The sequence below is a fragment of the Chelon labrosus genome (assembly GCF_963514085.1).
Source record: "Chelon labrosus genome assembly, chromosome: 5".
NCBI classification, from domain to species: Eukaryota; Metazoa; Chordata; class Actinopteri; order Mugiliformes; family Mugilidae; genus Chelon; species Chelon labrosus.
In genome coordinates this window covers 24,223,632-24,241,932 of record NC_140341.1, presented here as the reverse complement: position 1 = coordinate 24,241,932, position 18,301 = coordinate 24,223,632, and the positions used below count along the sequence as shown (strand labels likewise).

The following is an 18,301-nucleotide window of genomic DNA, read 5'->3' as shown; positions in this document are numbered from 1 at the left end:
TTCCCTTTCAAAGTGTTGCTCTGTTTATTATTCCTTGTTTTTCTCAATGTTTTGACTTTTTGATATGGAATGATGCACCTAGAGACCATGGTGATCACAGCAACAAAACACAGTCACCACCAGCAGTGTTATTGCCACTTAGAGCGCTGAGCAAGTCATAGGATCTATATTCTGAGTAAAAAAAGCATGTTTGGTGGACACAGCTCCATTTGACTGTGATCAAACATAACCTTTTGACCCATCCCAGGGCCCTGTACAGGTCCTGTGTCCTTGGTCCAGTGCCCTGTTACCCATATATATATTTAATCCAGCCCAGCCATTACAGTTTGGCCCATTTCTTGAAACAGATATGACATTCTCAAAACAACATGGACAAACCACCAAACCACTTGGCAACTGTTCACAACAGAACTGTTCTCATTCATTTCATCACATTACAAATGTCATAGTACAGCTTTGCAAATGATTAAGTTCATGTAGCCTATATTTAGCACAATTCCAAGTGAATAGATCTTGTTGATCTAAACTGATTGACTAATTCTTAGTTTAATGGTTGTTCTCTCCAGAACATGTCAGCATCATTTCATTGTATAAGTCATCACATGCAAAATAGTCTGTTCAATTCCTACAATTAGTTAAGGACATAATACAATGAATATCATATTTGTTTACAGCACTGTAGGCCACATATAATTGGTGGCCAAGCAGCGAAGCTGCGTAGGACACCTATTGTGTTTGTACGTTTTCTTCCCTATTATTATTATTATTCCGCCATGGGAGTCTATGGCAGCCCCTAGAACCGTATGGTAAAAAGTTGTGAAATTTTGCACACAGCTTAAGGACAGTCTCTACATTAATTTGACCAAGTTTCATGTAAGCACTACCCACGCTCTAGCGCCACCAACTGCTCAAACTTTGAAGTACATTTCTGCAAGTGACTTTTGAACCGTGTGTCCGAAATTTGAAAACAAGGTATCCTTGGAATCCTTGGATCAAGCCGAGTTCAACGCACCCTATGGCACCAATTTCCGCCATGATGGATTTTCCGCCATTTTGGATTTTATCAAAAACTTTCAAAACGCTTCTTCTGTCACAAATTTTGTCCGATCGACACCAAACTTCACACACGTCATCTACCGACCATGCTTCCTTAACGCATTACTTTTTGTCTTCGGAACTATAAGCGGTCGCCCGTAACAGCCAATCGAAATCGGCGGCGAAGGCGCCGTTTTCCATTTGAGCTCATATCTCGGCAACGCTTTGGTGCAATGAAACCAAATTTGGTACCACGCTTCCAGACTCTGTCCCAAGTGCACGGCACAAATCTGGTGTCCTGTTGCCACTAGGGGGCGCTATAATTAGCAAAACATTGTTTTTGCTCATATCTCTTGATGCGTTTTTATTTGAAATGAAATTGTGATATCCGCACATACCGTGGGTTGCCCCAGTGACAGTTCATGCCAACTTTTCGCGTTAGCCAATCGCAGTCGGCGGCAACGCCGCCAAACAGGAAGTTTTCTTATATCTCGGCGACGCTTTGACTTCCGAAGACCAAACTCGGTCACGCGCTTCGACACTCGCATAGAAGTGCGCAATAAAAATTTGGTGTCATTCGGCCACTAGGGGGCGATGTAATTAGCAAAATTGCGTTTTTGCTTATAACTTTTGACCCGTATGTCTGATATTCAAAAACTTGGTACTGTTGGACTCCTTGGATCATGCCGAGATCAACGATACCTATGATGTTGATTTCGCCCTATTGGAATTTCCGCCATTTTGGATTTTATTGAAAACACTTAAAAGTTTTCACGGGTCACAAATTTTGTCCGATCGACACCAAACTTCACACACGTCATCTACGGACTGTGCTTCATTAACGCATTACTTTTTGTCTTCGGAACTAAAACCGTTCTCCCGTAACAGCCAATCGAAATTTGCGGCGAAGCCCCTAACAGGAAGTGAGCTCATATCTCAGCAGCCCTAGCATGTATCAAAGCCAAACTCGGTGCATGGACTCAGGACCCGATCAGGGGAACGCTCAAGAAATGTTGGCGACCTTTGACCTCTAGGGGGCGCTGCAATTAGCAACCATGCATTTTGGCCTGTAGCTGTTGATGTGTTTGGAATTAAAATGTACTAATGGTGTCTGGTAATACTGTTAGACGTCCTTAGGCCGACCCACGTCAACTTGTGATGTCATCGTAATTGATTCGGCCGCCATATTGGATTTAATCACAAACATCAAAACGTTTTCACAGGTCACAAATTTCATCTGATCTTCACCAAAATTGGAACAGGCCATCTTCGGACCATGCCTTATCAATGCATTGCTTTCTGGAACAACTGGCAAAAGCATTCGCCAAACAGGAAGTGACCTTATATCTCAACCGATCCTGGGTTTTTTGGCTTGAAACCTGCTGTGACTACTTAATGCTTCATGTCTGATGCGACTGCATTCAGTTACGTGGCAAATCTGCACTGCCGAACTTTCTGCTTGGCCACCTCAATGCTGCTTGCAGCTTTAATTGTCCTTGTTTTTTGTTTATGTGTTTATATTACATGGGCCGACTGGGCCTTTCTGTGTGGAGTTTGCATGTTCTCCCTGTGTTCTCTCCAGGTACCCCGGCTTCCTCCCACCATCTAAAGACATGCTCATTAGGTTAATTGGTGATTCTAAATTGGCCATAGGTGTGAGTGTGAGTGTGAATGTGAGTGTGAATGGTTGTCTGTCTCTCTGTGTTAGCCCTGCGATGGACTGGCGACCCGTCCAGGGTGTACCCCCACCTCTCGCCCGATGACAGCTGGGATAGGCTCCAGCAGACCCCCGCGACCCTTAACAGGAATAAGCGGGTACAGAAGATGAATGAATGAATGTTTATATTACAGTATATTATGCTGTATACATTTTCTTTTTACTCTGATGAATGGAAGTTACTTTATGTGTGTAAATAAAAATGGTTTCAATTCCCTTGGCAGTATGAGTGCAATGTGTGATGTCAAACCTTGAAGGCTACTCTAAAATCCTTTTTTTTTTTCAGTTATATACACAATTATATTCTGTTAGCTAGACAAAAAAAAATGTACAGTAACCATTGTCAAGGACTTGACTAAGACTGAGAGGTGGACATGAGGGATATTTCAGTGGTCCTCTGCCATAGTGAAAAAACATCTAAACATTCTGACTTGCAGTGCTTACACAATGCCAAAGGGACAATGCATTTTGGGGGCACTGGCTATTTGCATGAGAAGGGAATTTATTTTTGACACAGTAGTTTACTGTTTTGGGACAGATTTTGCTTTTGCAAGTAAGTTATGGTGCTGTGCTGAATTGTAAGACTATTTTGCCAAATGATCTTAGAGTTTTGAGAATGTAATTTCTGTTTCATGAAATGAGCCAAACCAAAGGAGTAAACATGCTATACATGCTATGTCAACCTTTGGAGATGCCTGGTGAAGAACAAGCTTTGTGAGAGTTCAAAGCCTCTTTTTCCTGTTGTGTGTCTCTCCTGACTCATGCTGCCTTATGTCAGGGAATCTACTGGTACATGGTGCAGTTGGCTACATGTGACGGTGACATTTCCCAGCCATTCATACTCCATCTTCCATTCCTTTATATATTCTGCTGTCTATTTTGTTTTTTTATTGAGTACTTGACACAGTAACTTGACTCTGAAAGTCACATCACAAGTGTATCATAGCTACACTCGTAGCCCATGTTGCTGATCATTTATGCTGCAGTTGTAAAAGCCCAGACTGAGAGCATCTAACAGGTGAAGTGTCAGAGGAATGGGTGGTGGGTCCGACATGTTATTGGACCTGCACAGTGTCGGTATAGACAATGAACTGCTGTCCCATTTCAATTCAATTCAATTCAATTTTATTTATATAGCGTCAATAACAATACAAATCGTCTCAAGACGCTTTACAAAAACCCGGCCTGAAACCCCCAGAGCAAGCCTGAAGGCAACGGTGGCAAGGAAAAACTCCCTTTTAACAGGAAGAAACCTCGAGCAGAACCCAGCTCATATGGAGGGACCCATCTGCCTAAGGCCAGCCGGGTACAGACAGAAGAAAGAGAGAAGAGAACAGCAAGATAACCGTACATCTGTCATAGATACACATATCTGACTAAAGTGTACATGTGGAATCTTATGATACAAACTGATGATGTTACATGACAGTTTGAAAATGTAAGAGGAATCATAGGCAGGTTGGAGAATTGTTCATTCAGGTAGGAGTGGATAACTGCAGGATTCCATGAAGACTGGGCAGGCTGATGAGACCACGACAACAGATGTAGTATAGAGCTCAACAGGAAACACACCACTCCAGGCCAGAGATACTCACAAGAAGAGGGGGGAAGTGGGGGGGAAGGGGGGTGGAACACACACATCAGTAAACATTCTACATAGTAATAGCACAGAATTGTATGACTAGTAGTATATAGGAAATTGGAGGGCAAAAACTCTGTGCCAGAGAAAAGAAAGTGGAGGATGCGAGAGTGGAGAGAGAAGAAAGAAGGAGGACATGTGTTTGGTGCATCGTCCCCCAGCAGCCTAGGCCTATAGCAGCATAACTAAGGGATGGTTTAGTCCAGCCCTAACTATAAGCCTGATCAAAAAGGAAAGTCTTAAGCCTGACCTTAAAAATAGAGAGAGTGTTTGCCTCTCGAACCCAAACTGGGAGCTGGTTCCACAGGAGAGGAGCCTGATAGCTAAAAGCTCTACCTCCCATTCTACTTTTTGAAATTCTAGGAACCACAAGTAGGCCTGCACTTTCAGACCGAAGTGATCTGTTGGGATGATATGGTACAATGGGGTCTTTTGGTGGCCCAAAATAGTTTTCCCCCTCATACTGGCCCAAAAGTATGTTGGCCCACCGGGAAAATGACCAGTACGCCAGATTACCAGTCCAGCCCTGGGTGGCAACCCTAGTCACACTACAAATCTTTATGTTAAGTAATAGCAACACATCCAGCAGTAAAGTGACATCTATGTCTGTCTTCAGTCTTATTTCTGCTTTCAGGGTCTTCCACCGGGGAAAAACAACACCAGTGTGAATGTGTGTTTGTTTTCCCTGTCGGTCACTTTCTTTTGTATTCCTTCCACTAAATGACCAGGTTTTTCCTGTGTAGTACAATCCACTTCTGAAACGAGTCTTGTTGCTAGGAGACTCACGCCTCCTGTTCCGACTTATCGATCTATTATAAGGACCCTACCTGCTGTAGTTTTATCAAGAAGTTTTTTCATTAGTTTGCACAAATTATTCAAATGGGAAGTCACTTGTACTCTTGAGTAATGTATTAACCAGATACTGTTTTACTCTTACTTGAGTAGTTTTCTCAAATGATTTAAGTAATTTTTAAGTGTGCTTTAACTTGAATATATTTTCAATACTCCACACACTACTGTTGGAGACTTGGGGACAAACTATCTACCTCACTTAAAAGCCATCTCTTTAATACAACTCATTTCGTTTGAAATACTGAAATTACATCTAAAACAACAACAACAATAATAATAAAAATAAAATATAGCACTGCTTCCATTATAAACGATTGTGGGCTTGTTGTTAAAGTATAGTTGCTTATTTTGGCTTAGTTCCAGCTCCATGAGTTGTAAAGCAGATATTATCGTCTTGCTGGATCCATCAACTCCGTTCCCTTTGCCCCTCCCTTTCCCTCCTCGTACTCACAGGTTGCCATAGTAACAACAGAGTTTTTTTTTTTTTTTTTTTTTTTTTTTTTTTTCATCCGTATCCGACCCGCGGACGTGCAAAGTGTTATTTATTTATTTATTTATTTTATTACCATGACTCGCTTGATTTGGTTTTGCGCTATTTTAATAGTACCAGTTGTTTGTTTCTCTCGCGAGATCTGACAGCACCGCGTCCTCTCCTCTCGTCATTAAAGTCCAAGTCAATTAAACCTACGATGCACCTGGCTTGGTTGGCTCATCAAAAACGAGGATAAACTAGGTAAGACTGACTTTAATACTCAAAACACACAGCTACACTTCGGTTAAAGAAACTAGTCTTACCAGGTTTGTTTTTTGCATTGCTAGCTGGTTAAAGCTAACGTGCTTATTGAACCAGATTCAGCTAAATTGTAACTTTAACGTTAGCTAGTAACACGTTGCTTACATGTGTTAGCATTATCTAGTCGGGGAAATTTAACTTGTTGACTTGACTTTTCATGAAACTAAAACCATTTTTTTTTTGTTTTACCAACTGTTAAATTGCTTTGTGAAGTCGTTGGCAACATAAGGAAGTTAATATTGTTGACATGCTCAGACTGAGTTCATAAATTAGCTAGGTAAATCTGCATAATTGCTGTCTGTGAACGTTGTCCTCGTTTAACTCTCATGTCAGCCCTTTTTTCAAGGGCTGACATGCACCTCTAGAGAGTAGGAAACTGTTAGTTGCTGGCTACAGTCATTCAGTAATCTGTGTCTGCATTTTAGTGTCAATATGTTATAATTACAAAAAAAAAAAAAATGTTATAATGAAATGTCCATGATCTAGAAATTAAATCATATGTACTGTGGTGATCATCAGGCATTTGTAAGAGATGGCAGCAACAAGGCCCCGGAGGGCAAAGTTTAAACCTCAAGAAGAAGCTGCACATTTTTCATCCTTGTGTAAAGACAAGGATGGATTTGAGGTGAAATATATAAATTCATTCAAAGGTGAGTTGCCAAAGTATTTGTGTCGTAAGCATGGGCGTGTCTTGCTTATCGTTACAACTGTATAAGTTCTCCTAACTCTCCGTCTATTTTTCCCTTTGTCTTTTGTTAGGTCGAGGAGTGTTCAGCCGCTGCCACTTTGAAAAGGGAGAATTCCTTGTTGAATATCGAGGGGAACTGATAACTAAACATGAACATGAAAACAGGCAACGAATTTATCATGATTCACTGAAGGTTTTCATGTTTGAATTTCGATTTAATGGAAAACAGTTCTGGTATGTAATTAATTGAATTTCATTTATACAAACTATTTCTCATCCACTAAGTGTTAGTAGAAGTAGTATTAATGTATTATATGGAAACAGAGACATAACCCATACAGGAATTTAGTTAAAATTCAGTTTGTAACGAGAATCATGTTGCTATTTCAGTGTTGATGCTGCCAGAGAGGATGACTCCCTAGGGCGACTTGTCAATGATGAACATGTGAACCCGAACAGCAAAATGAAAACAATCAAAGTGGATGGAAAGCCCCATCTGTGTTTATTTGCACTAAAGGACATCGCTCCAGGGGAAGAGATCACATATAACTACGGAGATTCTGATTGGCCGTGGAGATGCAAGGTATTTACAAATGGAGCTTAATTTTCACAAAGATTCAACACTTGTCGGTCTACTATCATTTAACACTATTTCACAGCAAAGTGAAGCTGTACCATATATAGTGATATTTGAATAAAGGTTAAATATATTTAGGCTTTCTAAATCATTGCATATTGCAGTACTATTTGCTATCACTGAACAGCAATTCATGCTATTCTAGTGACTAGTCTTTGTTGTTACTGAACCACAAAGTGAACACACAGTCTACTATTTGAATATCTGCTAATCATGTGGAGACATTTAGATGCGGCGTAATGTTTGACATTGCCTCAGTACATGATTGTTTTGTTATACAACATGATCAACTACACTTTAACTGTTCAACATTGGATATTAAGTGATTAAACTTATGTCTCAGTAACATTGTACATATATCCTAAATCTAAAATCTTAAGAATACTGTTATCTATTGTCATTCCCTCAGTATATAATTGTGTTGTTATTGCACAACTTGAGCAGCTAGACTTTGACTGTTAAACATTGGATGTTTAGTGATTAAACTTTGTCCATTTATGTCCCCAGAACTGTCCACAGGAGACAGATCCTGTCCCGTCTCCCCATCCTACCAGCAGCATTCATGAAGTAAGTAACTGATGATTTGTTAAAGTCCTCTTTAAAAATCTGTTTGTTTGGTTTGGATTAAATCTGCCCCATAATGTTGGATTGTTGGTGAGGTCATTCTGATGAGAATCTAAATGAAGTTTTTGCCATCTGATATTGAAACTCACACACCTTTTGATAATGTTATGCTGGCTACAGCTCACAAGCAAATAATGAAGTGTTTAAGCTTAAATAGATTTTTTTTTGCTGTAGAACCTTAAAACTGTTCATGTTAAGGCTGGACCACAGTTGTGTATTACGTCCCCCTAGTTACTGCTACTGTCATACTGTGTATTGTGGGGGATGGGCAGTGTTCTGTCCTGCATGTTAAGGCTGGACCACGGTTGTGTATTACGTCCCCCTAGTTACTGTTACTGTCATACTGTGTATTGTGGGGGATGGGCAGTGTTCTGTCCTGCATGTTAAGGCTGGACCACGGTTGTGTATTACGTCCCCCTAGTTACTGCTACTGTCATACTGTGTATTGTGGGGGATGGGCAGTATTGTGGAGGTTATTGACAAAATCAGGACTGCGAGGCAATTCTGTGTTTTTAATGGTCAGTCTGTACGCTGAGATGAATTCTAACTCTTGGGGAAAATTTTAAATATCTCTATTGTCATTCCCTCAGTATATAATTGTGTTGTTATTGCAGAACTTGAGCAACTACACTTTGACTGTTAAACATTGGATGTTTAGTGATTAAACTTTGTCCATTTATGTCCCCAGAACCGTCCACAGGAGACAGATCCTGTCCCGTCTCCCCCTCCTACCAGCAGCATTCATGAAGTAAGTAACTGATGATTTGTTAAAATCCTGTTTAAAAATCTTCATTATGTCTCAGTAACATTGTACATATATCCTAAATCTAAAATCTTAAGAATACTGTTATGTATTGTCATTCCCTCAGTATATAATTGTGTTGTTATTGCACAACTTGAGCAACTACACTTTGACTGTTAAACATTGGATGTTTAGTGATTAAACTTTGTCCATTTATGTCCCCAGAACTGTCCACAGGAGACAGATCCTGTCCCGTCTCCGCCTCCTACCAGCAGCATTGATGAAGTAAGTAACTGATGATTTGTTAAAGTCCTGTTTAAAAATCTTCATTATGTCTCAGTAACATTGTACATATATCCTAAATCTAAAATCTTAGGAATACTGTTATCTATTATCATTCCCTCAGTATATAATTGTGTTGTTATTGCACAACTTGAGCAACTACACTTTGACTGTTAAACATTGGATGTTTAGTGATTAAACTTTGTCCATTTATGTCCCCAGAACTGTCCACAGGAGACAGATCCTGTCCCGTCTCCACCTCCTACCAGCAGCATTCATGAAGTAAGTAACTGATGATTTGTTAAAGTCCTGTTTAAAAATCTTCATTATGTCTCAGTAACATTGTACATATATCCTAAATCTGTCTATCCATCTGATCTATTGTCATTCCCTCAGTATATAATTGTGTTGTTATTGCACAACTTGAGCAACTACACTTTAACTGTTAAACATTGGATGTTTAGTGATTAAACTTTGTCCATTTTTGTCCCCAGAACCGTCCACAGGAGACAGATCCTGTCCCGTCTCCCCCTCCTACCAGCAGCATTCATGAAGTAAGTAACTGATGATTTGTTAAAGTCCTGTTTAAAAATCTTCATTATGTCTCAGTAACATTGTACATATATCCTAAATCTAACATCTTAAGAATACTGCTATCTATTGTCATTCCCTCAGTATATAATTGTGTTGTTATTGCAGAACTTGAGCAGCTACACTTTGACTGTTAAATATTAGATGTTTAGTGATTAAACTTTGTCCATTTATGTCCCCAGAACCGTCCACAGGAGACAGATCCTGTCCCGTCTCCCCATCCTACCAGCAGCATTCATGAAGTAAGTAACTGATGATTTGTTAAAGTCCTCTTTAAAAATCTGTTTGTTTGGTTTGGATTAAATCTGCCCCATAATGTTGGATTGTTGGTGAGGTCATTCTGATGAGAATCTAAATTAAGTTTTTGCCATCTGATATTGAAACTCACACACCTTTTGATAATGTTATGCTGGCTACAACTCACAAGCTAATAATAAAGTGTTTAAGCTTAAATAGATTTATTTTTTTGCTGTAGAACCTTAAAACTGTTCATGTTAAGGCTGGACCACAGTTGTGTATTACGTCCCCCTAGTTACTGCTACTGTCATACTGTGTATTGTGGGGGATGGGCAGTGTTCTGTCCTGCATGTTAAGGCTGGACCACGGTTGTGTATTACGTCCCCCTAATTACTGTTACTGTCATACTGTGTATTGTGGGGGATGGGCAGTGTTCTGTCCTGCATGTTAAGGCTGGACCACGGTTGTGTATTACATCTCCCTAGTTACTGCTACTGTCCTACTGTGTATTGTGGGGGATGGGCAGTATTGTGCAGGTTACTGACAAAATCAGGACTGCGAGGCAACTCTGTGTTTTTAATGGTCAGTCTGTACGCTGAGATGAATTCTAACTCTTGAGGAAAATCTTAAATATCACTATTGTCATTCCCTCAGTATATAATTGTGTTGTTATTGCACAACTTGAGCAACTACACTTTGACTGTTAAACATTGGATGTTTAGTGATTAAACTTTGTCCATTTATGTCCCCAGAACCGTCCACAGGAGACAGATCCTGTCCCGTCTCCACCTCCTACCAGCAGCATTCATGAAGTAAGTAACTGATGATTTGTTAAAGTCCTGTTTAAAAATCTTCATTATGTCTCAGTAACATTGTACATATATCCTAAATCCAAAATCTTAAGAATACTGTTATCTATTGTCATTCCCTCAGTATATAATTGTGTTGTTATTGCACAACTTGAGCAGCTACACTTTAACTGTTAAACATTGGATGTTTAGTGATTAAACTTTGTCCATTTATGTCCCCAGAACTGTCCACAGGAGACAGATCCTGTCCCGTCTCCGCCTCCTACCAGCAGCATTGATGAAGTAAGTAACTGATGATTTGTTAAAGTCCTGTTTAAAAATCTTCATTATGTCCCAGTAACATTGTACATATATCCTAAATCTAAAATCTTAAGACTACTGTTATCTATTATCATTCCCTCAGTATATAATTGTGTTGTTATTGCACAACTTGAGCAACTACACTTTGACTGTTAAACATTGGATGTTTAGTGATTAAACTTTGTCCATTTATGTCCCCAGAACCGTCCACAGGAGACAGATCCTGTCCCGTCTCCGCCTCCTACCAGCAGCATTCATGAAGTAAGTAACTGATGATTTGTTAAAGTCCTGTTTAAAAATCTTCATTATGTCTCAGTAACATTGTACATATATCCTAAATCTAAAATCTTAGGAATACTGTTATCTATTATCATTCCCTCAGTATATAATTGTGTTGTTATTGCAGAACTTGAACAACTACACTTTGACTGTTAAACATTGGATGTTTAGTGATTAAACTTTGTCCATTTATGTCCCCAGAACTGTCCACAGGAGACAGATCCTGTCCCGTCTCCCCCTCCTACCAGCAGCATTCATGAAGTAAGTAACTGATGATTTGTTAAAGTCCTGTTTAAAAATCTTCATTATGTCTCAGTAACATTGTACATATATCCTAAATCTGTCTATCCATCTGATCTATTGTCATTCCCTCAGTATATAATTGTGTTGTTGTTGCACAACTTGAGCAACTACACTTTAACTGTTAAACATTGGATGTTTAGTGATTAAACTTTGTCCATTTTTGTCCCCAGAACCGTCCACAGGAGACAGATCCTGTCCCGTCTCCCCCTCCTACCAGCAGCATTCACGAAGTAAGTAACTGATGATTTGTTAAAGTCCTCTTTAAAAATCTGTTTGTTTGGTTTGGATTAAATCTGCCCCATAATGTTGGATTGTTGGTGAGGTCATTCTGATGAGAATCTAAATTAAGTTTTTGCCATCTGAGATTGAAACTCACACACCTTTTGATAATGTTATGCTGGCTACAACTCACAAGCTAATAATAAAGTGTTTAAGCTTAAATAGATTTTTTTTTTGCTGTAGAACCTTAAAACTGTTCATGTTAAGGCTGGACCACAGTTGTGTATTACGTCCCCCTAGTTACTACTACTGTCATACTGTGTATTGTGGGGGATGGGCAGTGTTCTGTCCTGCATGTTAAGGCTGGACCACGGTTGTGTATTACGTCCCCCTAGTTACTGCTACTGTCCTACTGTGTATTGTGGGGGATGGGCAGTATTGTGCAGGTTATTGACAAAATCAGGACTGCGAGGCAACTCTGTGTTTTTAATGGTCAGTCTGTACGCTGAGATGAATTCTAACTCTTGAGGGAAATCTTAAATATCACTATTGTCATTCCCTCAGTATATAATTGTGTTGTTATTGCAGAACTTGAACAACTACACTTTGACTGTTAAACATTGGATGTTTAGTGATTAAACTTTGTCCATTTATGTCCCCAGAACCGTCCACAGGAGACAGATCCTGTCCCGTCTCCACCTCCTACCAGCAGCATTCATGAAGTAAGTAACTGATGATTTGTTAAAGTCCTGTTTAAAAATCTTCATTATGTCTCAGTAACATTGTACATATATCCTAAATCTAAAATCTTAAGAATACTGTTATCTATTGTCATTCCCTCAGTATATAATTGTGTTGTTATTGCACAACTTGAGCAGCTACACTTTAACTGTTAAACATTGGATGTTTAGTGATTAAACTTTGTCCATTTATGTCCCCAGAACTGTCCACAGGAGACAGATCCTGTCCCGTCTCCACCTCCTACCAGCAGCATTGATGAAGTAAGTATTTGATGATTTGTTAAAGTCCTGTTTAAAAATCTTCATTATGTCTCAGTAACATTGTACATATATCCTAAATCTAAAATCTTAAGAATACTGTTATCTATTATCATTCCCTCAGTATATAATTGTGTTGTTATTGCACAACTTGAGCAACTACACTTTGACTGTTAAACATTGGATGTTTAGTGATTAAACTTTGTCCATTTATGTCCCCAGAACCGTCCACAGGAGACAGATCCTGTCCCGTCTCCACCTCCTACCAGCAGCATTCATGAAGTAAGTAACTGATGATTTGTTAAAGTCCTGTTTAAAAATCTTCATTATGTCTCAGTAACATTGTACATATATCCTAAATCTAAAATCTTAAGAATACTGTTATCTATTGTCATTCCCTCAGTATATAATTGTGTTGTTATTGCACAACTTGAGCAGCTACACTTTAACTGTTAAACATTGGATGTTTAGTGATTAAACTTTGTCCATTTATGTCCCCAGAACTGTCCACAGGAGACAGATCCTGTCCCGTCTCCACCTCCTACCAGCAGCATTGATGAAGTAAGTAACTTTTATATTTCCACAACTTACAGAAATATTTCTGTTAATTTTCTCTATCAGAGAAAAGATGGTGTTTTTTTAATTGCAAGTGTCTTCACCATAACCACGTTTTTTTCTCATCAGATCTGTAAACATGACTTGGTCTCCTCAGTAGTACCAAGCTTTGAAAAATGTATCAGGTGTAGTGGACCGTTTGCTGCTCTTAAGTGGACTGGTGTAAGATGTAAACGTGAGTAGTTTTGATAAATAAATTATGTATCCATGCACTATTTTATTTATTAATTCATAATTACTGTATTTTTTTCCTTCTGTCTGAATGATATTTCACATTTAGTGTTTCAAATTGACTCGCCTTTTTAAAATTTTTAATCTCTGCTGACATATCAGGATGATTTTATGATTACTTTCCATAGATTTCTTACATATTGCTCCTTTTAAAATGGTGACTGCATATGCATCACTTTTAATTAAATAACTAACATGGAGTCATTGTGTGAAGGAGAAGTGCCGTTTTTTACAACCTGGATATTATTTCTGGCATAACATACGGTCGTTTACTCACCCATATATGGCTCTCGATTGGATCTAAATATCGTCCGATGGACTCCGAATGACACTAAAGTAATATGGGTGAGTAAATGATCGTATTTTATGCCAGAAATAAGGTCCAGGTTGTAAAAAAAAAACAGCACTTCTCCTTAAATTAATACATAATGCAGTTTTTCTCATCAAATGCATAATTGAAACTTTTGAATGCAGGTAATGTTTTTATTAATGTAGAGTGACGTACATGCATCAACTTTCTCCATAAGTTGTTTTTATTTTCTGTCTAGTTTGTTCTTTCTTCTGGCACAAAAGTTGCTATTTGAAAAGTCAGAAGATGGGCCTGGAACCCCCACTAATGGTAAGTGTATTTGTGTAATTATTTTTAAATGTATACGTGAAAAGCACAATTTAGTATTTCATTTTTCTTTCTTTTTTCTTTTCTTTTATCAGCTTTTTGAAGAAACAAGTTCAAGTGAAGAGGTGTCGTCAGAGGAGGAATATGTACCTGATTCTCACAGCGATTCAGACAGTTCATGGAAAAGCACAGCAAGGCCTTACAAAGAAACAGTTTCATCAGAGGAGGAATATGTACCTGATTCTCACAGCGATTCAGACAGTTTGTGGAAAAGCACAGCAAGGCCTTCTAAAGAAGCAGTATCATCAGAGGAGGAATATGTATCTGATTTTCAAAGTTATTCAGACAATTCATGGGAAACCACAGCAGGGCCTTCAAACTATATGCATGTTAAACAACTCTCAGAAGTGCAGAATACAGAAGTGTCCTGCAGTGAATCTGCAATCAGCACAAAAACGTGTGAAAAGACTCGTAGGGAAGGCAAACAAGTATCAGGTGTTCAGGCCAAAGTTAGCAGTGTTGGCAATGCTGAAGACTCATCTGTTAAGGAACCTGAGGAAGATCAGTGCATACAGTCTTCAAATACAGCCTCTGCACTAAGAAGAAAAACTTTTTGCTACATCTGTGGAAAACCACAGTCAAAATTTACACGTCACTTGAAAACCCATGAGAAGACAAGTTTGGAGGTTGCACAACTTTTAGCACTCCCACATGACTCCAGTGAACGCAAAAAAATGCTGAACAAGTTACGGAATAAAGGGAACTACGAACACAATACTGAGGTTATAACGAGTGGGACTGGATTACTAAAACTTAGACGCCAACCCAAGAATGTTTATAATCCAAAAGATTATGTGCACTGCATGTATTGCCAGGCTCTGTATCTTCGCAGGGATCTGTGGCGACATGTTCGAAAATGTCTTTCGAAGCCAGTGGAAGCCAATGCAGAGTTAGGAAGAACTAGAGTCTTGTCTTTGGCCAAAATGTCGGAGTCAACATTGTGTCAACAGATATCCAATGGTGTTTGGAAGCTTTTAACTGCCATGAAAGACGACGACATTTCTGCTGCTGTGCGCAGTGACTTCTCTATTCTTCAGCTGGCCCAGTCACTTTTCAATAAACATGGACAGGACCCCACTAAATATGATTATATTCGCCAGAAGCTCCGCGAAGTTGCAAGACTTCTCCTGGCACTGCGCAAAGACTCTGCAATATATACCCTTGAAGATGCTGTAAAACCTGCAAATTTCCATGTGGTTATCAAAGCTGTCAAGAAGGTGTCTGGGTTTGATGAAGAAAAGAACAGCTACCAAACTCCAAGCCTTGCACTCAAACTTGGTCACTCATTGCAAAAGATTTGTGACATCATACACTGCAGGGCTCTGATAGCAGAGGACAGTCAACTGATACAGTCAACCCAGACATTCAAGACATTGTGTACCAAAAAGTGGTCTGAACTTGTCTCACACACAGCTTTGACAACCTTGACTGAGGGACACTTCAACAAGCCATCTACTCTGCCTTTCACAGAGGATGTGCAACGTCTTCACCGACATCTCGAAAAAACTGCAGATGTAGCATCTGAAAAGTTAGGAAAGATGCCATCACCTCAAGTCTATGGTGAACTTTGTAAAGCAACTCTTGCAAAAATAATACTCTTCAACCGAAGACGTGGAGGAGAAGTTGCAAAAATGCGACTCAAAGGCTTCCTTGAAAGGGACACAACTGCCTTGCATAAGGATGTTGCCAGCGGCCTTACAAAATTTGAACAAAAACTTTGTAACCACTTCAGTCGCGTGGAAATTAGGGGTAAAAGAGGGCGCAAAGTTGCTGTGCTGCTGTCACCAGACATGGTTGATGCCTTAACACATCTAATAAGCAAAAGAACAGAGTGTGGAGTTCCAGAAGAGAATGAATTCTTGTTCGCAAGACCCCATTGTTTGTCTCCTTACAGAGGACAGGATTGTTTGAGGATTTATGCAAATGAGTGTGGCGCTCAGAATCCTGAACTCCTCAGGTCGACTCACTTGCGCAAACATGTTGCAACTTTGTCACAGATCCTGAACCTCAAAAATCACGAGTTGGACCAAGTTGCCGACTTCTTAGGACATGATATTCGTGTCCACAGAGAATATTACAGGCTTCCAGAGGCTACAACCCAGCTGGCCAAAATATCAAAACTACTGCTTGCCATGGAGAAAGGGTCCCTGACAAATCTTCAAGGCAAATCACTTGAAGAGATTGACATTGAAGGTATTGCTATTAAAAGTTGTTGTTTTATTTTGTAGATTGCTATCAAAGTTAGGTTTAAAATAGTTGCTAATAGACATTAGCAACTATATCTCCACACAGCCTGCCTGCCATTTGTCCCTCACACAACCTCACACAAAAAAAACTGATCTATCCCTCCAACTTCAACAAGGTAATCTTCATTAAACTTCATGTGTCAGATTATTCATAATGTGTTATGTTTGTAACTCAATTAACGTTTGTTTAACTCCTTTGATGTTTTTATTTTCTTTATTTTTTGTCAGATGACATAAACCTGAGTTATTCTGGGCAGAGTGAAGACAGTGAGTCTGATGAAGAGCAGCCCCAAATACAGTCACAGACAAAAGTTGGTAAGTGTGCCCAGAAATATTTTTGTTTATGAACTGACTGAATCTGCACAAACCTGCATATAACGCATGCACTTTACTGAGCCATACTCCATATTCTACAGGGATGAAAACAGACAGCCAAGATGAGCAGGAATGTCCAGGAACCCCAGATGGTATGAGCATCAGCATCCTCATTGATGGTCGATTCATTACATGTAGGCAAGGCAATGCTGCTAGTTATTTTAATGCTAGCCAGGCAGGGTTTGTTAGATGGATACAGCAGCACAGGAGTCATCATTGGACAGGCCATAGGAGTTACAGCAGCTCTTGTCTGTCTGTCTTCATTTCCAGTACCTAAGTTCAGTCAGTAGACATTTTGTCATGACATAGCAGGAAGAGTTGAGTTTACATTATTTGGATGGATGCATTCCGTTTAGCCATGCAAGTTCAAGAGTTCTGCTATTGTACATGCTAACGCACTGGTATGGCTTATTGGGACATAACTGAAACATAACAATCATTATTGCTGTTAACTACCCCTGCGCCTGTGACCTGTGTTGTGAAAAACACACAGGTCAAATTATCACAAGACCATTCATCTCCACTATTCTGTAGGGATGAAGAGAGTCAGGCAGCCTGTCGAGGAACCTCCAGGCACCTCATACGGTATGACCACACTTCAGTCCGCCAGCATCCTCATTGATAGTCGATTCATTACATGTAGGCAAGGCAATGCTGCTAGTTATTTTAATGCTAGCCAGGCAGGGTTTGTTAGATGGATACAGCAGTACAGGAGTCATCATTGGACAGGCCATAGGAGTTACAGCAGTTCTTGTCTGTCTGTCTTCATTTCCAGTACTTAAGTTCAGTCATTAGACATTTTGTCATGACATAGCAGGAAGAGTCGAGTTTACATTATTTGAATGGATGCATTCCTTTTAGCCATGCAAGTTCAAGAGTTCTGCTATTGTACATGCTAACGCACTGGTATGGCTTATTGGGACATAACTGAAACATAACAATCATTATTGCTGTTAACTACCCCTGCGCCTGTGACCTGTGTTGTGAAAAACACACAGGTCAAATTATCACATGACCATTCATCTCCACTATTCTGTAGGGACGAAGAGAGTCAGGCAGCCTGTCGAGGAACCTCCAGGCACCTCATACGGTATGACCACACTTCAGTCCGCCAGCATCCTCGTTGATGTTTGATTCATTACATGTGGGCAAGGAAATGTTACTGTATGTCTGTGAAGGTTCTCAGTCATCCAGGTCATAGTATATCCACCACTCATCCGAGTAGCTTCTTCAGAAGAAGCTACTCGGATGAGTGGTGAAATGTTTTCTCAAAAAAAAACTCTACAAGTCCAGTTGCCCTTTTTTGAACCTTTTTTGGATAATGTTACTGTATGTTATGATGTCCATATTTCTAATCTTTTTTTTTTTTTAATTCACAGATATTGACTCTGCCACAGAAAGCACATCTATGGG

The 18,301-nt window shown here is 39.6% G+C and overlaps 2 protein-coding genes across 4 annotated transcripts in view; one reads left to right on the top strand and one right to left on the bottom strand.

The window, feature by feature from the left end:
* Positions 1-18,301, bottom strand: part of pard3bb (par-3 family cell polarity regulator beta b) — a 250,350-nt gene that overhangs the window by 138,809 nt on the left and 93,240 nt on the right. The gene's annotated exons all lie outside the window — the stretch shown is intronic.
* On the top strand, positions 6,569-16,546 carry LOC311488717 (uncharacterized protein; the record flags this gene model as incomplete). Its single annotated transcript, XM_084545568.1, has 21 exons — positions 6,569-6,686; positions 6,796-6,958; positions 7,115-7,307; positions 7,869-7,928; positions 8,674-8,733; positions 8,953-9,012; positions 9,232-9,291; positions 9,504-9,563; positions 9,783-9,842; positions 10,590-10,649; positions 10,869-10,928; positions 11,148-11,207; positions 11,427-11,486; positions 11,699-11,758; positions 12,410-12,469; positions 12,689-12,748; positions 12,968-13,027; positions 13,247-13,306; positions 13,430-13,535; positions 14,140-14,210; positions 14,303-16,546. 21 exons carry the CDS (start codon positions 6,569-6,571, stop codon positions 16,493-16,495), a joined length of 3,744 nt encoding a protein of 1,247 aa, XP_084401694.1. The 3' UTR covers positions 16,496-16,546.